Source organism: Amaranthus tricolor, chromosome 13 (assembly GCF_026212465.1).
Source record: "Amaranthus tricolor cultivar Red isolate AtriRed21 chromosome 13, ASM2621246v1, whole genome shotgun sequence".
Taxonomy (NCBI): domain Eukaryota; kingdom Viridiplantae; phylum Streptophyta; class Magnoliopsida; order Caryophyllales; family Amaranthaceae; genus Amaranthus; species Amaranthus tricolor.
Genome location: NC_080059.1, coordinates 6,267,536 through 6,290,383, shown reverse-complemented (window position 1 = coordinate 6,290,383; position 22,848 = coordinate 6,267,536). Strand labels below are relative to the sequence as shown.

The 22,848-nt window shown below is 34.0% G+C and overlaps 1 protein-coding gene across 2 annotated transcripts; it reads left to right on the top strand.

Moving 5' to 3' along the window:
• Positions 1 to 1,178: 1,178 nt before the first annotated feature.
• On the top strand, positions 1,179 to 22,732 carry LOC130798459 (histone deacetylase 15). Of its 2 annotated transcripts, none has more exons than XM_057661450.1 (18): positions 1,179 to 1,345; positions 2,342 to 2,590; positions 2,685 to 2,864; positions 3,009 to 3,123; positions 5,654 to 5,730; positions 8,813 to 8,888; positions 9,026 to 9,090; positions 10,873 to 10,928; positions 12,441 to 12,564; positions 12,649 to 12,774; positions 12,867 to 12,917; positions 13,948 to 14,016; positions 15,021 to 15,129; positions 16,475 to 16,554; positions 16,659 to 16,741; positions 16,826 to 16,871; positions 20,311 to 20,482; positions 21,860 to 22,723. In XM_057661450.1, exons 2-18 carry the CDS (start codon positions 2,393 to 2,395, stop codon positions 21,970 to 21,972), a joined length of 1,740 nt encoding a protein of 579 aa, XP_057517433.1. In that variant the 5' UTR covers positions 1,179 to 1,345; positions 2,342 to 2,392; the 3' UTR covers positions 21,973 to 22,723. The 2 variants fall into 2 exon arrangements, with proteins under 2 accessions (XP_057517433.1, XP_057517434.1); XM_057661451.1 differs by having other exon boundaries at positions 1,190 to 1,345; positions 5,675 to 5,730; positions 21,860 to 22,732.
• Positions 22,733 to 22,848: the final 116 nt, after the last annotated feature.

Sequence of the window (22,848 nt, the reverse complement as noted above, 5' to 3'; positions counted from 1 at the left end):
AAATTAAATGAATTATAAAAAATATTAAAAATACGGTTGTAAATAGTTTTTGACATATATATTAATTATAAAATTTCAAAAACTCAAAATAAGTTTGGATTGCATAATGCAAAACTATACCGATTGATGATACAAACAATTTTATATATATATATATATATATATATATATATATATATATATATATATATATATATATATATATATATATATATATATATATATATATATATATAACCAACATTAATAGCAATTCATGTAGTAATCAATTTTTTGAATAAAAATTCAATCTTAATAAAAGATACGCTATTGATTGCACCTAAATACCATGGGAAATTTAAGTTCCTAGGAATACATTATTTCGAATATTGTTTGTTTGAGGAAAAAACAATACATAACAATGAGAATTAAGAATTCCTAGGTGTATTGAAATTTTCTTTCATCAAACAAACAACAATCTTCAATTTATAAAAATTTTTAAAATAAAATAAATTCACAGAAATAAGCAATTCTCATAAGAGCCACGTCAAACAAACGACTTATAAACATATTAAGGATAATGATATATATAGCCCTTATGGTTGTATATATAAGAAAGAATTTAGTAATTTTTTTAATGTAATTTAATTTAATTTAATATTATATCTCTAGAATCATAAGATACTCTATTTATTATATTTTATTATTTACTTTTTATTCGTTCTTAACTAAAAAGTTAATAATTACTTAAATCATAAATTATTTTCAATTTTTATTTTAGATTCTCTTAAAAAATTAACAGCCCGTCTTGTATGAGACCGTCTCATTATAAGACGGGTCCATATAATAGCCTATATAATAGTCTATTTCTTCAATTGATTACTTTAATATATAAGTAATTGTTCAAAGGTTATAAGTAATAATTCTAAAATATGAAAAGTAATTATATTAAAGTTATAAGTGATAATTTTAACGTTATAAGTGATCATTTAAAGACAAAAAATATATATTAAATCATTTCAATATAAATAGTCTCACCGTGACTGTTTCATTTAAGAATTAGTGAAAAATTAAATACTTTATAATAAAGAGAGTTTTATAATAAAGAGAGTTTATTGATTTTTATGTATAACCATTTAGGGTTGTTAATATATCATCGGTATATGAATTAAAAGTATATAACAATGAGAATTTAGGTTTATTGTGAAAAGCATTAGTGATTTCTAAAGAAAAAAATGATTTAATTCATTGAAATTAATTAAAACAAAAAGTAACTCAATATTTCGGCCGTCGTGCCAGACGCTGTAATCAGTCTTCTGTTTTCATCCTTTCGCCTTCTTCATCGACTCCGTCTCTCCTGGTATTGGTCAGTACTACTTTCTCTCTCTTATTTTCTCTCTCTTCCGCCATTTTTAATCACTCAATATGCTTTTTTATTCTTCTCACGTTTCTCGCTTTATCTTCAATTCCAATTGAATTTTGTGTTCTGCATGTAAATTTGTGGATTCCAGCAGTTGAGTTGCGATTATTAATTTTTTTAATTTTTTTATTTTTTTGATCAATTGACTGCTTTTCATTCTTACATTAATGTGAGTTCGTGATTTTAATTTTTTGACTTTGTGAATGTTTTTGATTCAAAAGTGACCAAGTTAGCAGTAATTTATCTTGGTTTTACTTGTTTTGTATGAAATTTCATGATTTTGTGCTTTCAGAAACTAAGTTTATGTATGCTGAGAAGCCATCAGTTTGTCCTTTCTTTAATTAATTTGTGTTTCTTTAAATGTTTTTAGTTTTGACTATCAGGTTGCACATTAATATGTATAAGGGCTTTTTTTCTTTGCTTGATCTAAAGTATTTTGAATTTTTTTTTTTTACAAAAAAAAAAGTTATTTAAAAAAATAGAAGTACTGTTTTTTTTTTCATTGTTTTTATGGGTTTTTGTTTTTTTGTGTCAGCTGATATTTGCTGATTTATTTGGATGCTAAAACTGGTTTTTTGTTGATTGAAATTATGTTAAAAGAACAAAATCTTTAATATATATATATATATATATATATATATATATATATATATATATATATATATATATATATATATATATATATATATATATATATATATATATATATTGCATTTTTGTTGCAACTTCATCAAAATGTGCTTTTACATTCTTTCTGTTTAGATTTTTTTTGGTCTTACGTGGTCAGACAAGAATAAACAGAGCTACTATGTGCTATTATCTAGTACTATAAATTTTTTCTAAGTCGAATAGTTTAAAAGTATGCTATAAGCAAATGCTCATGTGATATCTCTTTTTATCAGAAGGGTTTCACATAGCTGTTCATGTTTTGCTGATAACTAGGTCAATGTAAGACGACTGTTGGAGGTGGTGGTGCTTAACATTGATTGCAAAATGATCTCCAAACCAGTTGAGGTTGTTCATTCTGTGGATGATATGGTGGAAAGGCTATGCCTAAATGGAACTGATAAAATTGTGCACAAGGAACTAAATGGAAGACTTGGGAATGTGGAGGTTATGAGAGCTGATGCAAATGGCAGGGAAGGAAATATATCAGCAGTGTCTATGGAAGGCAGTTCTCATGATGAATATGTATGTTCTATTTTTTGATATATTTGGTTAGTGACTTGCTGTAAGGGTAACTACTGACCTCGGACTAGATGTTCATTGGCTGTGTTTATTGTAGAAAAAGGCAAACCACCGTAGAGAATTGACACTGGAAGATATCTGCAACAATCCAAATGACTTAGAAGATGATGACGATGATGATAGTGATTGGGAGCCGTTATTGGAACATTTGGCAATTAGAAAGTGGTTTTGCACAAATTGCACAATGGTTAACCTTGATGGTATGCTCTTTTGTGAGGTATGCATACTTTCAGAGCTTCATTAATGCTGTTATTGTTGGTGTTGACAACTTGGATTTACTTGAGTGCAGAGAAGAAATTCAATTTCTGTGTTTTTGGTATATTTATTTTGATTGCTTCTGTTATTTCTTCTTATTCTGCAGGCTTGTAAGGAGCACAAGGAATCTGGGATCCTTGAGCATGGTTTTTTTGGTTCACCTACTTCACAAGCGGCTGCTCTTACTCAAGTTGAGTCAGATGTTTTAAAAAGATACACAGGTGTGAATCATTCGTTAATTTTGATCTCGACACATGTTTTAATGAAGTGGATAATCAGCCTTTTCCTGTTGAAGTTGGAAGCATCACCATGATATATATGCTTTTAATTGTTTGGATAAGATGCTCATAAAACTAAGCAAGATGGACTGTAATACGATCTGTGAACATTCATGTATTTGCAAAAGACTTTTTGGTTTTTATTGAGTGATCTGTTAGATACTTGCATCTATGGTAATTAGAGGGTTCATTTGTGCTCTGGTAGAATTTGTCAGATTTTATACATACCTAACTGGACAAACTTAAATGTTTGTTTTGGAGAGTACTTCTTTAGATCACCACATTTACTGAACTTTCATTGATTAATGAGACATGTAATATCACATTTAAAACCAGTTTTATGGGGTAATTGGTTATCCCTTTTGGAATGTCTTGGAACGGAGTTGAATTCATTCTTTTGTTTGGTTGCTTATGTTTGACTTGGAGGTGTTTAACTTTATTCTCGAATCAAATCTTGACAATTACAAGGGTGCATGTGATTCTTTTCTTTTTAATGTTTCGTGTACCTTTGTATTGTTCTTTCTATCATTCAGTACTTTGTAGTCCTTATCTCTTATATAGTTATATGCTTGAGTTGAACATTTTTTTATAAAGAAAATTTTAGTAATAATGCAAAGAAAAGGTACAAGAGAAAGGATTATGCATTTCCTACAAAAAGAAAATTACAATAAGATTCTTCAATCATTCCTACACAGATCTAACGAGAAATCCACGAACACACCGTTGGCTTTAACCCAAAACGTGGCTAAGACCATAAGTCTCTCCCAAACTACATCTAAAAGAACTCTGTTTTTAAATGTCTATTTCTTTCACAAAGGTTCTAGAGGATGACAAAGAAGCTACATCTCCAATGAATACTAATTACTAAGATGACCTTTAGCTACAAAACCTAAAAATTCTCATTTGAAAGAAATCTACCACTGTGGAGGGCTCTACCCAAGACTCTCCAATGATGCTAAATACCCTATTCCAACTACTCTTAGAAAACTTGCGGTGGAGAGATAGGTGATCATAATATTCCAAGCTATTGGAGCTATTGGAACACATTATTCATCGGGTGTTAAGGTATGATTGAGGGCATATTCATTAAAAATTATCCGAGGTGTTGAGTTTACCCAGAGTCACGAGCCAAAGAGAGGCTTTAACCAGAAAGGAAATCTTACCTTTTCAGATCATTTTGGCTGAAGGGAAAAGATAAAAAAACTATAATGAAGCACATGAAAAAGTCGAATATGCGCTAGGATATTTTTTCTCAAATCTATTTCAATCTTCCTCATAAACAAGAACTTCATAATTTATATATTCAAACCGTTAAGTGATACGCTAAACTCATTTTAGATCTTCAATAGATATTGTCATCATTATCATCATCCTACCCAATGTATCCCATGCTCATAGAAAAATTATGGATAAGGTCTGGGGAGGAAAGGACGACGACAACTCATCCATAAAGGATATTGCGGCCAATGGAGTCCCCCAGCTCGAGAAAGATAAAATGACGTAACTACACGGGAAAGATAAATTAAATGTCTATAAAAATAATAAATAAGTAGAACTAACTACAAAATAAAAGAAAACAAAAAACTAATAAAAAAGAAACGAGAGAAGCAAGAGGGTAAGAACACCAAAGGTAATCTAAGAGGACAACGGTAGTCTAAAACATGGATATGGCGCCTCCAACTACCCTTATCCCTAGTCAGGCCCTCAGAGAGGTTTAATTTATGCAAGTCAGCTTTTATTTGCTCATCCTAAGTTCTCCTGAGTCTTCCTCGACTCCTCTTACCCTCTACTATATTGCTTTCTACCCTCCTCACAGGGGCGTCGAAAGTCTTTCTGCACATGTCCAAACCACCTCAATCTATTTTCGCGCATTTTTCCAGAAATAGGGGCTACCCCTAGTTTGTCCCTAAACTCTTGGTTCCTGATTCGATCCATCAATGTATGCCTACACATCCACCTCAGCATATGCGTTTCTGTAACTTCCATCTTACGTTCAAAAATAGATATTGTAATCTATTCAAATATTATTTTCTTTGAAAATCAAATATGTTATTAATACGCTAGGATATGTGCCCTGATTTAGTGGATCCTTTGATAGGGTGAGGTTTTGTTCTTGTTGATGCCCTTGTTTTTGTTTTTTTTTTTTTTGAAAATTGGGAATATTATTGATAAAATACTGAAACTTGAGGTTTCCAAAACTTCCGGCATGAAAACCCCGGAGAGGGGAGGCCACTCAAAGAAAAGCATAGGAGTGGACTATGCATACAACACCACATACATTTAGTCTATGCCATTCTAAAATATCTAGCCAATTCACTCCTTACATTTTGTCCTATGCTTCTTTTTATTCCTTAAAAGTGTACGTTGTAGTTGCATCTTTCTGATAAATTACATGTTTGGTCAATTTGAGCAACTTGTATGTATTTTCTTTGATATTCTGTGAGTTCATAATGACGTGTCTTTTATTTTACAGAATCTGTCTCTGATATTGCAGCTGCTGGGTGTTACACTGCTATAGGGTTTGATGAGAGGATGTTATTGCACTCAGAAGTATGCTTCATTTCCGTCTTTATCATAAATTTATTTGTATTTGGAATTAGTTCTACGTCCATTCATGTGTGTATGGCATTTACAACTACAATGGGTGTGGACGAACATGACATTGCTGTACTTTCCTAATGTAGGTTTGAGTATTGGCATATGCTTGCAATTGCATTTCACCATTGTTCTACATAGACTCAATGTGTTGCAAACTACTTCCAGAACTTGTCTGACAAGTAGGGTGTTCAAAATCGGATACTGAGTCGATCCGGATCTGGAAATCCGGGTACCCGCTTTTCCGGATACCTAAAAATGCGACCCGGTTGAAATCGGGTATCCGGATACCCGGATTAAACCGGGTCGGAAACCGGATATCCGGTTTTGTTTATTTTCTTAAACATGTGTTGTTTTGCTCTTATTTCTTTTAGAATATTTTTTTATGTATAATTTGAATACTAATTTTCTAGAAATACTTAACTTAATTAGTCATAAAAGACAAATAATGAGGTAAAGGATAAGGAGAGTTTAAAAATTAAAATACAACCATAAGTCAATTGAAATACAACCATAAAGTTACGCATAAAACTATTAAAAACTAAAAGCAAGTGATTAAAATTTAAAAGTTGAAACTTCAAGCTCCATTAATCATCTTCGAGGACGTTAAGAGTTTCATCAATTATGACCTCCGGATGCTCCAAAGTCCATGCATTACATAAACCAAAGTTATGAACAATATAAGGTTAAAGAAACAATATTTTTATACTTAAATATTAAATGTTCAATTGAAAAATAACTCACCCAAATCTCTGTGTAAAACAATAAAACTATAAAACTATAAAACTAATAAATTATAATAATGCAAATTACAACTTATTCAAATGGACATACAATCCATTTTTTTCAATGGATACAGTGAAATTTTTTCAATGGAATAAAATTATAAAACTATAAAACTAATAAATTATAATGTTTCAATGGAATACAGTCAAAATTTTTCAATAGACTAGTACAGTAATACTCCATGTAGATTCAAGTTCAATGACAGAAAGTAATACACTAACAGAGTATTATTGCGAGAGTGCGAGTAATACATCACAAATACACAAATGCAGTAATACACTAATACAGACACACAAAAACAGTAATACACACAAATGACAAAAAAAAAAAAAAATACCGAAAAACCAAGTGGTGGTGGGTGCGAGTCCATGTAGATTCAAGTTTAAATTGTGAAGAAGATCTGAAAATGTAGATTAAAGAGAATATGTAAAGAAAATACACAAGAGATCTGAAAACCTATCTAAAAATGGTGATGAGATGAACAAAACTTACCCAATTAATGGTGGTTGGCGATGACCGACGAGTAAGGTTGGTGTAAAGAAGAAGATGGTGACGACGTGAAACAGAAGTAGGGTTTGAGCTTTGAGGAAGAAGATTAAGGAGGAAGACGTAGAGTTTGAACTGGAAGAGAGAAAGAAATAAGAAACGGCTGTCTAATTGTCTAGGCAATACATACTGGAAAATGGAAATTGGAAGTTAAATGACCCAAGTTAAAATTAGGGCTTCCAAAACATATTTTTAAAAAATATAAATAAATAAAAATCAGATACCGGGTATCTGGATTCCCAAATAATGTGATCCGTATTCGACCCGAATACCCGGTTTTTAAACCGGGTACCCGATCCGGATTTAGTTAAGCGGGTAATTTATCCGGTTTTAATACCGGATGCTGGGTAATTCGGGTTGCGTTTTCCAAAGCGGATATTTTTGAACACCCCTACTGACAAGTTCTTTCTAACTCCTCAATAATGTTGAGTTTTTGGTTTGAAAATTTGAATTAAGATGATAAATTTAGGATACGAATGCCATTTTGGTGTTCAGGTTGGAGTTAATTTCTGAATATTGAATATCTAACCTGAAAATTGATCACCTGGTACAAGATTTACTAAATAATATGTTTTGTGAAATCTTTTAAACTGGGATTACACCAGATTAAGGATAAGCCACATTAATCATAAAATGTCACTTTTATATGTAAGTTATGAGCTCATTAGAGCTCATTAAAGTAGGATCTTTTTTCTCCTGTTTATAGAAATGATTAAATATAAGAAAACAAACCACACCGAACTGCTTTAGAAACTTTTAGGACACAAGGAAGCATGTTAAAATTATTGCCAAATAAACAATGGAAGCAAAATTTCCTTCCCAGATGCATATTTCCCTCTATATTTCAATTTCGAGTGCATGTTTACTTATTGTTAAAATTTAAGAATGATAAAAAAATTTTGGACCTTTTGGATGGAAATAAGTATAAGTATTAAGGATACTTTCATATTTAGTTTAGGAGAGATCTAAGTTCCTAACAGCGTTTTGGGCTAAGTCGATGACTTGTTTACAGATTTTGCTCTAGATGATCCTTGTAGGAATGGATGGAAAATCTTAATGTAGTGTACTTGTTTTTTTGTGGTGCCTTATCCTTACTCTTATATAAATTTTACCTTTTCAGAAAAAGAATGATAAAAAAAATAAGGGGTGAGAGGAGAAGTCAGTGACCAGTGCTGCATCAGCTCCACAGATCATGGCACCTAAAATTACCTATCTGTTAGGCTATTGTACTTTTCTGATCTGAGATAGCTCAGCTTGTAGTGGTGGTGATCATTAATGAGAAGAGAGTTAGGTTTACCTTTCAACTTAGATACTGTTGAAAAGACGAAATTATAACGGGTGAACAATTTAAGATAAATACAAAGTGATTTTTGGTACATTTTAGTTTTTAAATTTGGCAGTGGCATTTTACATTCAGCCATAATATTCATTCTGTGATAGGCTCACACATATCGACTAGTGCAGTTGTATCCATATGCATCGTCGTTGAAAACTGGGTGTCCCAACTCCCAATTGACTACTTTTATATGTGCTATTGGTCTATGTCACAACAAAATCTTGGTCTGCGAGATTAATATCCAAGGATTACCCAGGGACTTCCTGTCATAAAAATATACTACTTTCCCTTTTGATCTAAAGAAATTAAGCTATTTATACAGAATTCAATATTTTGTAATTGATCTTATGTAATTGATTTTGCTATCAGGTTGTAATGAAGTCCCATCCTCATCCAGAAAGGCCTGATCGTCTACGAGCAATTGCTGCTAGCCTTTCCAAAGCAGGTCTCTGGATATACTGTTCTTTTATTGTGCTTGTTTTTGTTTTTTCTCGTCTTCAGTTTTTGATGGATGGTAGAACTACTAATATTGTTATCTTAATCTCTATTCTCTATCACATTGGTTACTTTTGGTTGCTGCAGGAATATTTCCTGGAAAATGTCGTCCTATTGCTGCAAGAGAAATAACTAAAGAAGAACTCTTAAAGGTTATGATCTATGTGTGTTTTGTTGCTTTAGTTCTCTTCTCTGTTCTGGTGCATGCTTCATTTTGTGTTCTACTTGGTTGTTGCTGCTATAGTGTCAATATAATTATTTTTGAATTCTAGACATGTAATAATCACTTGACTGATAAATCTTTTTGAATTGTTCAGGGTAGATGCTAAAATTTTTTTATAGAATGTTTGGGATTGGGACATGACAGGGAGTTAGGTTTATAAAACTCTAAAACATATATCTTTGTTCAAGTTTAGACATAATTGTAATGTATTGAATATATTAATGAAGCAAAAGGAAGATGTGGTATTGTGGTTTAATGTTTTTCCTTTGTGTTCTTATTCTGTTTGTTTTTTGGGGTTTGGCATATGGATAATACCACAACTGATGAGCTTTGGAATTTTGATTTTTCAATCTCCCCCAAATACTAGTAGTGTTAATGATGAGGTGATCTTTGGGTCTTGTTGTGTTAAAGTTGTAATTTAAATTCTCTCTTCCTTCTGCTATGTAGATGAAATTAGACATCACCAAATTCTTCTATTCACAATAATGTCATGCAGTCAGTTCATTATCTATAACCATGTTTTTAGCTTTTGCCCGCAAGTTACAAATGTCATTAGAAGTGAATAAATTTCATAATTTTATGTTTGGGAGTCTGGGACATTTGGGTTATTGTGGACTGATGTACATTAGCACATCATCAATTGACTGCTCATTGATGCTACTTGGACAGCAAATTGGTCGTTGTGCTCTTACCTTATATGACATGTATACAGCCTTGAAATGGACATAGTTGTTAGAGGAGGGTTGAGAAGAGTTTGGTAACCTCCTAAAACAATGTCTTTCTTAGTATTTTATCATCTGTATATAAAAATACGTAATATCTAGTAATCTAGTATAAAGAGTGAAGTGTGGCTTTTTTTTTTTACAATGAGTATAATATATACATGAAAAAGGTTAATTTCCACATAGATGTATAATCATGGAGTAAAAATTGAGGCCGTTACGTTATATAATGGTCATTGTGTAACCTGTGATTTGAAATCATGAAGTAACAACCATTGTGAGCTATTATTTTAACATGTTAGCCATTATTATCTATTTTTTAAAAGTATATTAGGTTCTAAAATGACTTTTATAAGCTTTCACTGAAATGTATGCTCTTGAAAACTTAAATTACTATGAGAAAATAGATCTTTTCAAGTTAATAATTCACTTTGTGATATCCGTAAAACGAGTCATGATACCGCGAGGTGGTGCGTCTGTCCGTCCGTTACCGTAATCGCGACGATATCTACAATTTTTTCCTAAGTCTATAATTGGTAAAAAATAATGACCAGCTTTCATGCCAGTAGAGAATAGAGACAATAATTACTAATTGAGCAAGTCCCTGCTTCATATGTATAAAATAAACTGACATTAGAGATTTCTTTGATATATAATGACATTTATGGCAAGTTCTCATACTTGTAAAAGAATAGACTAAGATTAATATGTAAGCAAGTCCCTTTTTTTTATGAGCAGTTAGTGTTTCTGAAACGACTAATTGGTGTAGATTCTTGTATCCACGTATTTATTTCTATGTTTAAGCTTGGATAGTGGGTTTACTCTATGTTCACTTTGTGAAATTCGAATGCTCTTCTACCTTTGTGCTCATGTATTGTTACGATGTTTGGTACATAATTGATGATCAGTCATTTGTAAAGCAAGTAGCGATCTTAGGGGGCCATCTGTTTTTCTCACATCGGATATTGTTGCACGATGTGCATCTTCAGGTACATTCCGTGGAGCACATTGAAGCTGTTGAACACACTGAGAAAATGCTTTCTAGGTCTATATCTGCCTCATGCATCTTTTTTGCTATTATTTTTATTGGTTCTGTTTCTGGAGGATCTTATATCATGATTTGATAGTGCTTGTTGGACAAGGTTTTTCAAGATTTGCATAGATTTTGCTCTTGCATACTTGCTTTCATATTGGTTTTTGGAGTTTGGACAAGGGTCTCACATGTTGTTTTTCTATATTCATTGTGGGGGATTATTGTTGGAGTTCAGTTTTTCAAGGCAATTTGTTATTTAGTTGCAGAAACGTTATTTGTTCTTTGAAGTATAAACCTTTTATGAAACTGAAGAAAAGTATACCTTTTCAGAATCTTCAGATAGGTATGGGATATGGGATTTGAAGATCTATGGTGTCTTTCTCTTTAACTGGTCGAGATTGACAGTCAAATAATTTTTCTATTTGTAGCAATTTTTTTTGTAGGGGATCTTTTGTCCTGTTCATCTGTGTTGACTGAAGACTTGCCTTGTTTGCTAAGTTGTGTTATGTGTCGTTACTCGTTAGAATAAATAGCTGATGATAAAGATATCAACCTGTGTGCGCCTGAGTAACCTCTATTGAAGTCAGTATATTTGACGTTCTTAATAGTTCGGCTTTTCCAACTCATTTGAATATCTGAGTAAGCGTTATAAATTTGAATATAGACTTCATTTTCATACGAATAAGCCTATGGAATAAAAATGAGCTCGTTCTGTCATATAATGGTCGCTTTAAAACGGAATTTGAGCATATCAATCTGCAAAACCCCGTTACTTAACATGTGATTAAAAATCACAGTAACAACATTATAAGCTGTAATTTCTTGCAAGTTTTTTTATTCTTTTATATTTTTTATATAAAGTAGTTTCTTAAAAAATTTTCAAGGTAAATTAAAAAGGTTGCATTGAGAAATAAGTCAACTTACCAAGTGGTAGTATCTTGCTTGCCTAATTGTTTTGAATCAAGGCAGCGCCTCACAATAAATTTTTTTGACGGGTAATATCTTGCAAAATGGTAGCTGATACTCTACTCTTGCACTTTTATACAATAAAGGAGTGTGACATTAGTTAAAATCAAGATTTTCATTATACAACACATTTTCTCGATAACATTAATACAATTGGTGCGATTATGTCAGGGGATTATCTAGTTCTTTCGTAACCATTGTCTGTGGATGTAAGATTTCTGTTGCCTATAGATGACAATTTAAAGTTTTTTCATTGCTCATTGAATAGCATATGAACCACTTCATAAGTGGCCTGCTCCACGATGGGGGAAATGCTAGGATTTTTCTATTTTTTGATCACAACCATCATCTGTAGATGTAATCTTGTTCCTCTGTTGCCTATGGAGTATGAGTTTGTTGACTAGTAATTGGATAACATGTGTAGCTTCTCTAAAAGTGGCCTACTCGAAGAAGGGGCAGGATACTGACCTCTTTGCAGAATTGATTTATATAAAAGCAATAACGTTTCTCATTCACAGAAAAAAGTATATTGATCTGAATGTAATGATCAATTCGCAGCTATTTCACTCCAGACACATATGCAAATCAACATTCAGCAGAAGCTGCAAGGCTTGCTGCTGGTTTATGTGCGGACCTTGCAGCAGAAATCTATTCTGGACGTGTCAAGAATGGATTTGCCTTGGTAGGAACTTTTTCCTCTTCAGAGTGCTTAGAACTTAGATATGTGAAACCATTCCTCTTGAAAAAGTTAAATTTGTTGGATCAGATTCGCCCCCCTGGCCATCATGCTGGTGTGCATCAGTCCATGGGTTTCTGCCTTCACAATAATGCCGCTGTTGCTGCATTAGCTGCTCAAGTTGCTGGTGCTAAGAAGGTCTTGATTGTGGATTGGGTAATGCAATAAACTTTTGTTTCTGTTGTTTAACTTGTTGACAAGATCCTTAGCTAGTTATGGTAATCATATTTTTTCCGGGGAGTATGCAGGATGTGCACCATGGAAATGGTACACAGGAAATATTTGAAAAGAACAAAACGGTAAGACCTTTAAATTTTATAGTTTCTTCTTTCGTTGTGTAGAAGTTTTTGACTGAGCTTTTATTTGTATGGACCCTCCTCAACTTACAGAACTTAATATATTTTAGTTGCTCGTCTCATAGTAAATCTGAAGAAAAGATCTGTAGTAGTGATTTACAGGGTAAGCTTAAGTAATTATGTTTCTTCTATGGAATTCTCAGCTGACCCTTTAGAAGATGGAGTTGTCTATAACTCCATATAGATAGCTCAGAAAATCAAGTACATGTTTCAACATTAATGCAGTTTTAGGGAGTCGAATGGTGTAGCTCAAAAGATTAATAGAACAATAACAATGCCAGAGCTTTAATCCCAAAAGATTGTGGTCGGCTACATGAACCTTCCAATGGCCGTCCACATAAAAGATTGATGTGATGAAAAATATAAGCCATGGGTAACATGTGGTGAGAGGTTGTTACTCTTTGCCTACTTTTGTCTTGTACTGATGTAATAGTAAAATGCACTACTTGTCCCTTAAAGTTTGCCCAATTCTAATGGTGGGACAATGTTAAGTGTGAGGCAAAGCGTATTGAAAGAGGTAGGTGATATTGCTAAAAAGCGAAAAGAAGCAGACTCAAAAAGACTCCCCAAAAAGGAATGAGGGTAAAACTCTAGGGAGCAGTGGGAGATATATTATTTGCATAGAATGTAACCCCGTTTGTATAGTATGTGTTATTAAAATATTGTATTTTGGAATTAGTTAACACTAGTCCTGCTCACGGAAAGAAAAGAAAATGTTATGCTACTGTAATATGCTAATGTCACGAAGTTGGAAGAGAAAGTCACATGTGATCACTCTCCAATAATGCCACAAATGTGGGTAGAGTGAGAAGGTTTGGACTTTGGTCACAAGATACTTGTGGCTTGTGGCCTATCATTGATCATTCTTTGACAGTCTTATTCAGTGACCTTGGGCCTTGAGGTTCCTTTTGTTTTTTGTAGTAGTTATGCTTTAGTTTATATAACTTTGATGGAAACACTTATCTTCTTGTAGGTGTTGTATATTTCATTACATAGACATGAGGGAGGCAATTTCTATCCTGGAACTGGCTCAGCTCTTGAGGTAGTTTTTTGGTGTTTTGCATAGATTGTATGTGCTCTTTGCTTCCATTATAATCGGCTTTTAATATTTGAATTTTCCTTGTTTTTCTCGTTGGACTTTAGTAATTTTATGAAGTACAAAGGTTGGTAACAAAGAAACAAGGTGGCACAAATTTTTTTTTCCCCACTTAAGTTTTAGATTACAGAATATCTTTAACGAAGGAGAAAGATACAATTAGGTGACATCGGTTCCTCTGTCGTAAAAGAACAAGTTAAGAATGAAATAACCTTCACACCAATTTTTCAGTCAAACGTAGTTTTCTTAGACTCTGAACGTCGTGATGTCAAGATTAGTCTTTCCAATTTACCATCCACATCTAATTGGACTTGTGAGATTCATTATTTTTGTCATTAAAGGTGGGGCTTCGCTGTCCTTGTGGTAATTTTTGTTTCGGTTTTGCTATTTGTTGTAAGAGCAATAGTCGGCAGGATAGATAAAAATTGTGCATATTGTCGCAATTGCAATAATGGTCGCAATGTCGCGATGCGACACCTCGCGGTGTTACGACTTACGACTTGTTTCCCGAACCTCGCAATGTGAATTGTTAACTTGAAAAATATCAAGTAAAGTTTTTTTAGAATATGTATTTGAATTAAAGCTTATAATAAACCTTCAAGAACCTTACATATATTTTAAAAAATTTAATGGCTAATATGTAAGAATAATAAATTGTAATGGTTGTTACACCACAATTACAAATCACACGGGGTTTTGCGAATCGGTAAGCTCAAAATAAGCGGACATTATATAACGGAACAACGTCGTTTTTATTCCATTGTTTGCTCTATTGTTTGAATTACCTTGCCAATGTTAGTGAAGGGTAGCTTGGTTAACTATTAAAAACTGGTTGGTTGTGTTTGTTGCTTTGCTTATAGTAAAGCAGAACCTTGTACTGGTATATGAAGCTTTTAAGCTTTTGAAATTTATTATTTGTCATGATAATAAGTATTAGTAATTTACTGCAGGTTGGTACCATGGGTGCTGAAGGTTATTGTGTGAATATTCCTTGGAGCCGTGGTGGAGTTGGTGACAATGATTACATTTTTGCATTTCAGCATATTGTGATTCCTATAGGTGACCTTCAAACACAACTATATTTTTTTGTTCCTCTATTTGTGATGACAAAGCATGAGATGAGAAAAGCAACAAGAAAACCTATAATAGTAGAATGACATCATAGTTCAATGACTGCAATGTGACTAACACTCAACCGACTCTGAAATGTTTGCATCTGTTTATGGATTAAGTGAATATTTGAATATTGGATTATCTGAATAGAAATCGACATTGTTGAATTGAGTACCCTTGTTAGGTAAATTGGTGCCCAAATGTAAATCTTGGCCCATGGCACATTTAATTGCCTTTTTATTGACGTGGGAAATACTGTGAAGTGAGGATTTCTCATGATAGCTGAACTAGACCTGTAGATGATCTGTCATTTGTCAATTGTCATGAGTGGAATTGTCTCCACTATCTCATTAAAGTATCATGTGTGGATTTAAGAGGAGGCAAAGTTCTGCATGTAGATCTGACACTTGAACATCTTGAAGTTACTTGTTCCTTCAACCAGTAAAATGCTAAACACGCTGAAGTTGTCAGCAATGAATTATCAGTCAATGTGCAAATCATAGTTTTTTGACTTTTGATTTCTTTGGGATTAGGGAAACAGAATATATACGTCTTACTTTCTATGTAACTTACTGCTTATGCTGCTTTTCTTTCTTTCTTTCTGTTTTGCTATCTTTTGTTTATCGAATAGTTTATGTGCACCTGACCTATTTCCATTTCTAATTCTTCTACTACCTGCATGAGCTTATATTATACTTCATTTGTGACTAATTAATTTCAGCACTTTGAATTTTTTGGAACATCTTATTAGTTGCGACACTACTATTTTAGATATGTTACCGCACTTACATTCTCACTTTTTCTTCGTGTCCTTTCACTTACTCTCGAACTTTTTTTTCTCCCTTTCCAGTTCTTGCCCCACTTTATTTCCCCTTCTCCCCAATTTTCTTAATTTTTGTGCAATATTCTTGAATGTGACTTGTAAGTACTAATATGAAATTGATGAAGTAATACCTAAGTTTAGCCACTTAGTTTACTGATATTAAGATTGTTGGTATTTTTCTGTTTTAGTATTTCTTTTTATTTCTTTTTTCTGGTGAGGATTCTGTTAATCAGGATGGTGATGAAAATTTCTATAGGGTAGGCACTCTAGGCTTCATATAGGAAATATTGGATTTTGCCATTTGGATGTTCTTTTAAATCTTTGAAGTTGATGACAAAAATAGACAATGATGGATCTTCTTATCTTATAGTGTTTCTATTTTTAGGTTAAAGTTACTTGACAATTCTTATGACCCCATTTTGCCTTGGTGCTGACTTTTCTAATAGATCTGATAACCTTTATTTGCAGCCCAGGAGTTTGCTCCTGATTTCACTATAATATCAGCTGGATTTGATGCAGCAAGAGGAGATCCACTTGGTGGTTGTGATGTGAGCTCGATGAAATTCTTCGTGATTGTTTATGCTGTTAATTTGTCATTCTGAATATTGTTCTCTCATGTTCTATATTACTTTTCTTGGAACACTGCCTGCAGGTCACACCTGCGGGTTATGCATGCATGACTCACATGTTGAGCTCACTCGCTGGGGGAAGGATGCTTGTTATACTAGAGGGCGGGTGAGAGTTCATTTTGTTTCTGCACTGCTGTTGTTTACTTCCTAGTAATGTACATGATTGAACCCCACTGACATGTTATTTCAGCTATAATCTGCGTTCAATTTCATCATCTGCCACAGCTGTAATTAAGGTAACTTTTTATTATATACTATTTTTTTAAGTGTGTACTGTAGTCATTATTTTGCACATGTGTCCTCAACGTGTAATATTGATAGAGATATTGTTGAGGACATCCAGGCTTAGGAGCCAATCAACCAAAGATTGCAAAAGTGTAGCAAGCAGTTTTAGCACTTGTTGTAAATTAGGAAAAAGATTCTCAAGAAAGCTCCAAGGTTTTATGTTGATGAATTTTCTAGTACCTAGAAGAATAGAGGTTTATAAAGGCTTTGATGAATTGTAGAAGCCAGTAATACCTAATGACACTTTGTTGATGATATTGTTAAGACCAAGTGACTAACAACGTAGTTCTAGTACCTACAACAAGTGTTTGCACATAAACAATCAAAATATGAGCAATTGTAATTTCTAAAGCAAATGCGCAAGAACTTTTAACGTGTAGCTTACAATTCTAGCTGTCTGGCTCTTAAACTGCTCTACAATTACCCTCCCTCATGGAGTTGAAAAACTCTTTGGGTATTTATACCCCTAGAAATAAATCGGGTATATTTATTACAAAATTGCGGATAGGGGTTGTGCTTGCCGGGAAAATTCATCGAATAAGGTAGAACAAACGAGAATACACCCAAAAGACTAGCCTAGTAGGTGAGAGAGTCCATTTACTCTATAAACCCCACATTACCTGACCATACAACTGATGTGGAACAAAGTCCCATAATTTTGTAATGGTTTGAAATCCATTCCATTACATTCGATGCACATCAGGCCTGAGAATAAGATGCTTGAGCACACTACAACTAGACCGAAGACATGCTACTACATCCTCTAGCAGCCTGATCGTATGTGCTCCGTATTCCGTAGGCCATAAGACGGATCAACTGAGCTTTGCAACTCTGACAAGTAACACCGTCCAGAAAACCACCAATGAACCACAATCACTCGATCAAGAATGATTACCTATCACAACCAGCTTAGCAAGGGTGTCTTAACTGTTCTACAAGGATGTACACCTTAACATGGCATCTTCACCTCAATATGGTGTCACCACCCTACCAAGAGCATCAATCCACGACTAATGAATATGAAGCTTATAAGTATGAGGCATGATCAAACTCAACCACCGACAACAACATCAATCATAAGTCAATTGGATTCTTAAGATAATGCAACTCAACCAAGAGATCCATGCTACAAGTAACCATTACTTGACAATTTAACTTCACAATTCACATCACTGTGTATCATCATATGAAACAACATATGAACACATCTAACCAATGTGAACATACAAACAAAGATATCAGGCCATTGAGCTTTCATGAGCCTGTCCATCATAGCCCTGTATTCCGTAGTGGATAAGATTGTTGCCCCTAAAATTCCAAATCCCCAATTACAAGCCAATCCATCAAGACCCACCACGTGCCTTGACACATATTTTTATCATTAAGGCCTTCGCTCATTGAAATTCGCCAAACTAATCAAGTCAACATGCAATGTGCTCTCAACTATATTCAAGCACGAAAATAATTGCATAATTCTAATGCCTCCTTTTGATAAAGGAGCATCCAAGGATGGCATCACGAAATGAGATGTTAAAGGATGGAGGCGATATTGATGTTCATCATTTGAATTACACCAAGAATCTCTCAAGGTAGTTGACTAAGAAGTCCACACCCAATGCCTCATGATATCTCATCGACTTTGTCGAGTCATTCCATTATCAACCTCGAATCTTTATTTTTGATTTTTCTTTTCTCATCCTCTTTCACCTCAAACACTTTACTTGTGGCATCAAATTCTCATGCATAACTTTTTGTAAGATAAACCATCTCTTCTCTCATTACAACATCTACTAATGTATATGACACAAAATTAGTGAAATCAATATCTATGCACAAGGCATATTCTGCCATCCTGCAGAACAATGTGATCATCCCTTGGATCCTTTTTGAAAGAAGTAGATTGAACACCTCCATCTCCATGAAGTGCTTTAACATTTGCATCATAAAAATTATCTTCCTGTGAGTATAAACATCGATCTCATTCTCCTTTGCTTGCTTATTATAAGTTCTAATTTGGAGAAACACAAATTCATCAAAGGTGACATCTCAATTATTAATGAATGTTGATGTGTTAGCATTCAACAAGCAATACACATTGATCTCACTCGAGTACCTACCCTAAATTGACACGCTTTTTGACTCGAGGCTCGTACTCGTTTTCATACAAGTATAGTTGGACAACTAAAGAACTTTACGTCGAAGTAATCTCTAGGCAATCCCATTCGCAACCAGTTTTCTACTTAAGAGCAGAATGTGATGATCCATTTGCGAATTGAGCTTCGATTTTCTCCACTTCAATAAAACGCAACGCTTAATACTGGTTGTAAAAAAATACATTAAGCCTCTAGTAGTGTCCTTTCATCCTCTCAACCTATGTAATTCCTTTTGGTCTACCCATACAAGTGCAAATCCTTGTGATTCCAAGCTTCTTACAAAACTCAATGAATTCATTCTCAGTGAGCTCCAAACAATCCTCCATTTGCAATTTCAAAATTTGCTTTCTAGCTTCATTCTCAACCACAACCTTCCAACTCTTGAAGACATCAACAAGTGAATTATCATGTGAAGTTTCTTCCGAGCAAGTGGCATCGAGTTAGATGATACGCTTGTAGATCATTGTGCTTGTGAGCACTCTAGATGCCCGTATAGTATCTTTTCTTGCCTGAGCTGTATTCTCGTGCAGCCATTAACTTGTTCGCATTGATGCTTGCCCCAATCCTTGAGGTTGTTCACTTTAGCTGCCCAAACACACTGCAGTTAGTCTGAGCATACGTTGCTATGTCTTTCAGCAGCTTGCTCGTGTGGGCTCGCTCGTCCCATAAGACTGCTTGTTCAAGCTTTGATTCAACTTGCCTGTAAACACTACAATCTAGTAGTCCATGCTTGATGCTCGTTGCTTGCACGAGCCATTTCCCAGCTCTTTCAAGCATGCTCCCCAACATCAAGCTATGCAGCATCCACGCAACCAACGCAAGACCAATGCTACCCTGTTCATCCATACATATTGAAGCCACTGTTATCAACCTCCATGAGTCGATTGTGAGTCACCGCTCAACATGTATGATATTACAGTAGGGCATCAGGGTGCAGTTGTGCACACTATTATCAGCAAATCAAACGGAATAAAACTTTTTTTTTTGTTTGGCCATATTTTTTTCAATTAGTGGTAGAAGTAATTTTCAAGTTTATGATACTGGCTGCAAATAGTATAGAAGCTAAGAATTCTGATTTTCATGCATCTGTGTAAGATATTCCTGTTCTCAGGTATCACTATTTGGTAATAGGTTCTCTTGTGTTTTTTTTTTTTTTTAATAATTTTTTTATTTTATTTTTTTATCTTTTTTTGTAGTCCATACAATATCTTACTAATTCCTTTGTTCTTATTTGAAGGCTTTGCTTGGGGAAAACCTTGAAAATCAATGTATTGGTGTCTCCCCTTCTGCAGCTTGCATGCAGACTGTCTTGGAAGTTTTAAAAATTCAGACAAACTTTTGGCCAGGCCTCAGTTCCAACTTCTCACAATTGCAATCATGCTGGGAATCATACTTGCTTGGAAACAAACGTAAGTATTAAATTCGTGGATCCAACGTCTTTCCCCAATGTTGACTTGTCTCTTTCTTAACATTTTCTCCCTCCATATCGGTACCCGCTCTCCTAGGGATAGTAAAACAAAAGAACTCCGGAAAGGGGTTAATGAAGGAACTAGGAACGGTGGAATGTCATTTTCTTAGCTGACAAGTTAATGCTGAAAAGACACAACTTTGGAGGGAATGGTTGGTTGGAACTTTAACAAAATCTAGTAATCTTGATGTGGTAGTTGGAAGATCAGGGATTCAACATAGTGGTTTATTTGTTAACTTGATGATTATTGGCAGTACCGCATTGAATACTTGATGATCTTGTGTAGGTCTGCCTCGGTCAAAAGCTTTTCTGCTTTATAAGCAAATAGAAAATAGGTGGCGTACTGGCATTTAATTCAGGGATGGAGCCAAGTATATGGAAATGGAGTCGGTAGACCCCACTTGGCGTCCAAAAGTTCTTTGTTAAATGTTATGTTGAGTTTACTAATGGATTTGCATTTGCACTTTTAATCAAGTTACGTTGCAAATATAGTGACTCAAGGGTTGGTAAATGTGTACATTGTGAGGTGATAAAATTGGGCTTTTAACATCTTAGTTTATGAAAGTTTAAAATTGTTGAGTATGCAAATTGTGAGATGGAAGATGCATGAGTGTTTCAAGAAATGCTTAGAGAGAAAGATAGTTTAGAATTTTATCTCCAGTTTTGGGTTCAATGGAAAAGGTTAGCTTACCGTTTCATTTAGTTATTGGTGTTAACTAGTGGGAATGATAATTAAACTTTAATTTAATTTAGCTTAAAAAACTACTTGATAAGGTTTATGTTCATGTTTGGGCTACTCTTATTATTTTTTTTTCACAAAATCCATTTCCTTCTATTAGCATTTGGAAATGTGGTATTAGATGATAAATGAAAAATTATAAAAGAAAAACATGTTTGAAGGTGAGAGCCCCACTACTATGAGAATGGCATAAAGCTAAAACTCATTTCCATTACTACTATTTAATACCGATAACCGAAGCCCCGTTAGGACCAGTTTATTTGTTTGAAAAGATGCTGTGGAGGAGTGCCTTGTGCTTCTCCTGAATTTGGTGAATTAACTTGCAGAATGTGCTTTTAAAAAGCTCATTAATCTTAAATCATGGAATTCTGGTAACTATGTCATCAACAAGTAAAAAAAGCCTTACTGTTGGAATTTTTACGATTTTAAAGTTGACTTTGGCTTTTTTGATTCCACTTAGTACAAAGTCTGGATCCGCCACAAATTTTAATTAGAATGTCGAGTAGCCACACTGATTTGTAGATTGCCTGAATGACCGGTATTCCTTTCTCATTTTCTTTTTCTGGCTTTTTTTTGCAGGTAAAATGAAGAAAAAGAAACTTCGAGCTGTAGTACCACCCGTGTGGTGGAAATGGGGCAAAAAGAGGTTTCTTTATAATCTCTATTGCCGGAGATCTTTTGTAAAATCCTAATTATTTTAGCAGTGATCTTAGTGTAATATTAACCCCCCCAACTGTTGGTAGGATGTGTTAATTTAACTTCTTTTAGAGCATATATGAGGCTAGATAGCTTTGAAGTTTATTTTCTTAGATTCACTCGTCTGTGTGTCCTCATTTCATCATCGCTCGGTAGCTAGTTCATGTGCTGCATTTGAATAGAAGTGATATCTTTTTAAGTTAAATATGGCGGAAATGGATTCATAAGCTTGTTGAACACTCGTAACAGATGGTCAAGCTCGTTCTTTTTACCCTTTATATCCCATGGGACTAGGGAGGGCAAGCTAGAACCATATTTAACCTAAAAAAGATGTCCGATTGTTATAGTTCAAAATTATAGGTGTGAAATGTGATCTCTCCTTTGCCATCTAGGAATCATTGAACATGGTAGATAACCAAACAATTAATTTGAAAATTTTAAGAGGCAGTCATAATTAGTGGTAATGGAAATAATTTTTAGTGTAAATTTTTAAAATATCTACTATGTTATTTTTGTAGTGATGAAAGTTTCATCCACAATCAAGTGTTTTCCTTCACGAGTTTTTATTACCATTTAATAACACATTTTAAATGACAAAAATTTGTGAAAGATTCATTTTTTTTTAAAGAAACACAAGTTATCATCATCATCATACCTCGTGTATCCTGTCCATAGAAAACTATAGCTAGAGTTTGGAGAGGAAATGATGGCGGCAACTCCAACCCATGACGGAGAGCACGCTAAAGAGTCCCTCGACTCGAGAAAGAATAAGCTAAGATTCTGCAATTGATGGGACCGAGTGTGGCTGAAGCTAACTCTGCAAGTCTGCATCTTATCACACACAAACGTGACCCTTAGACATAATATATAAA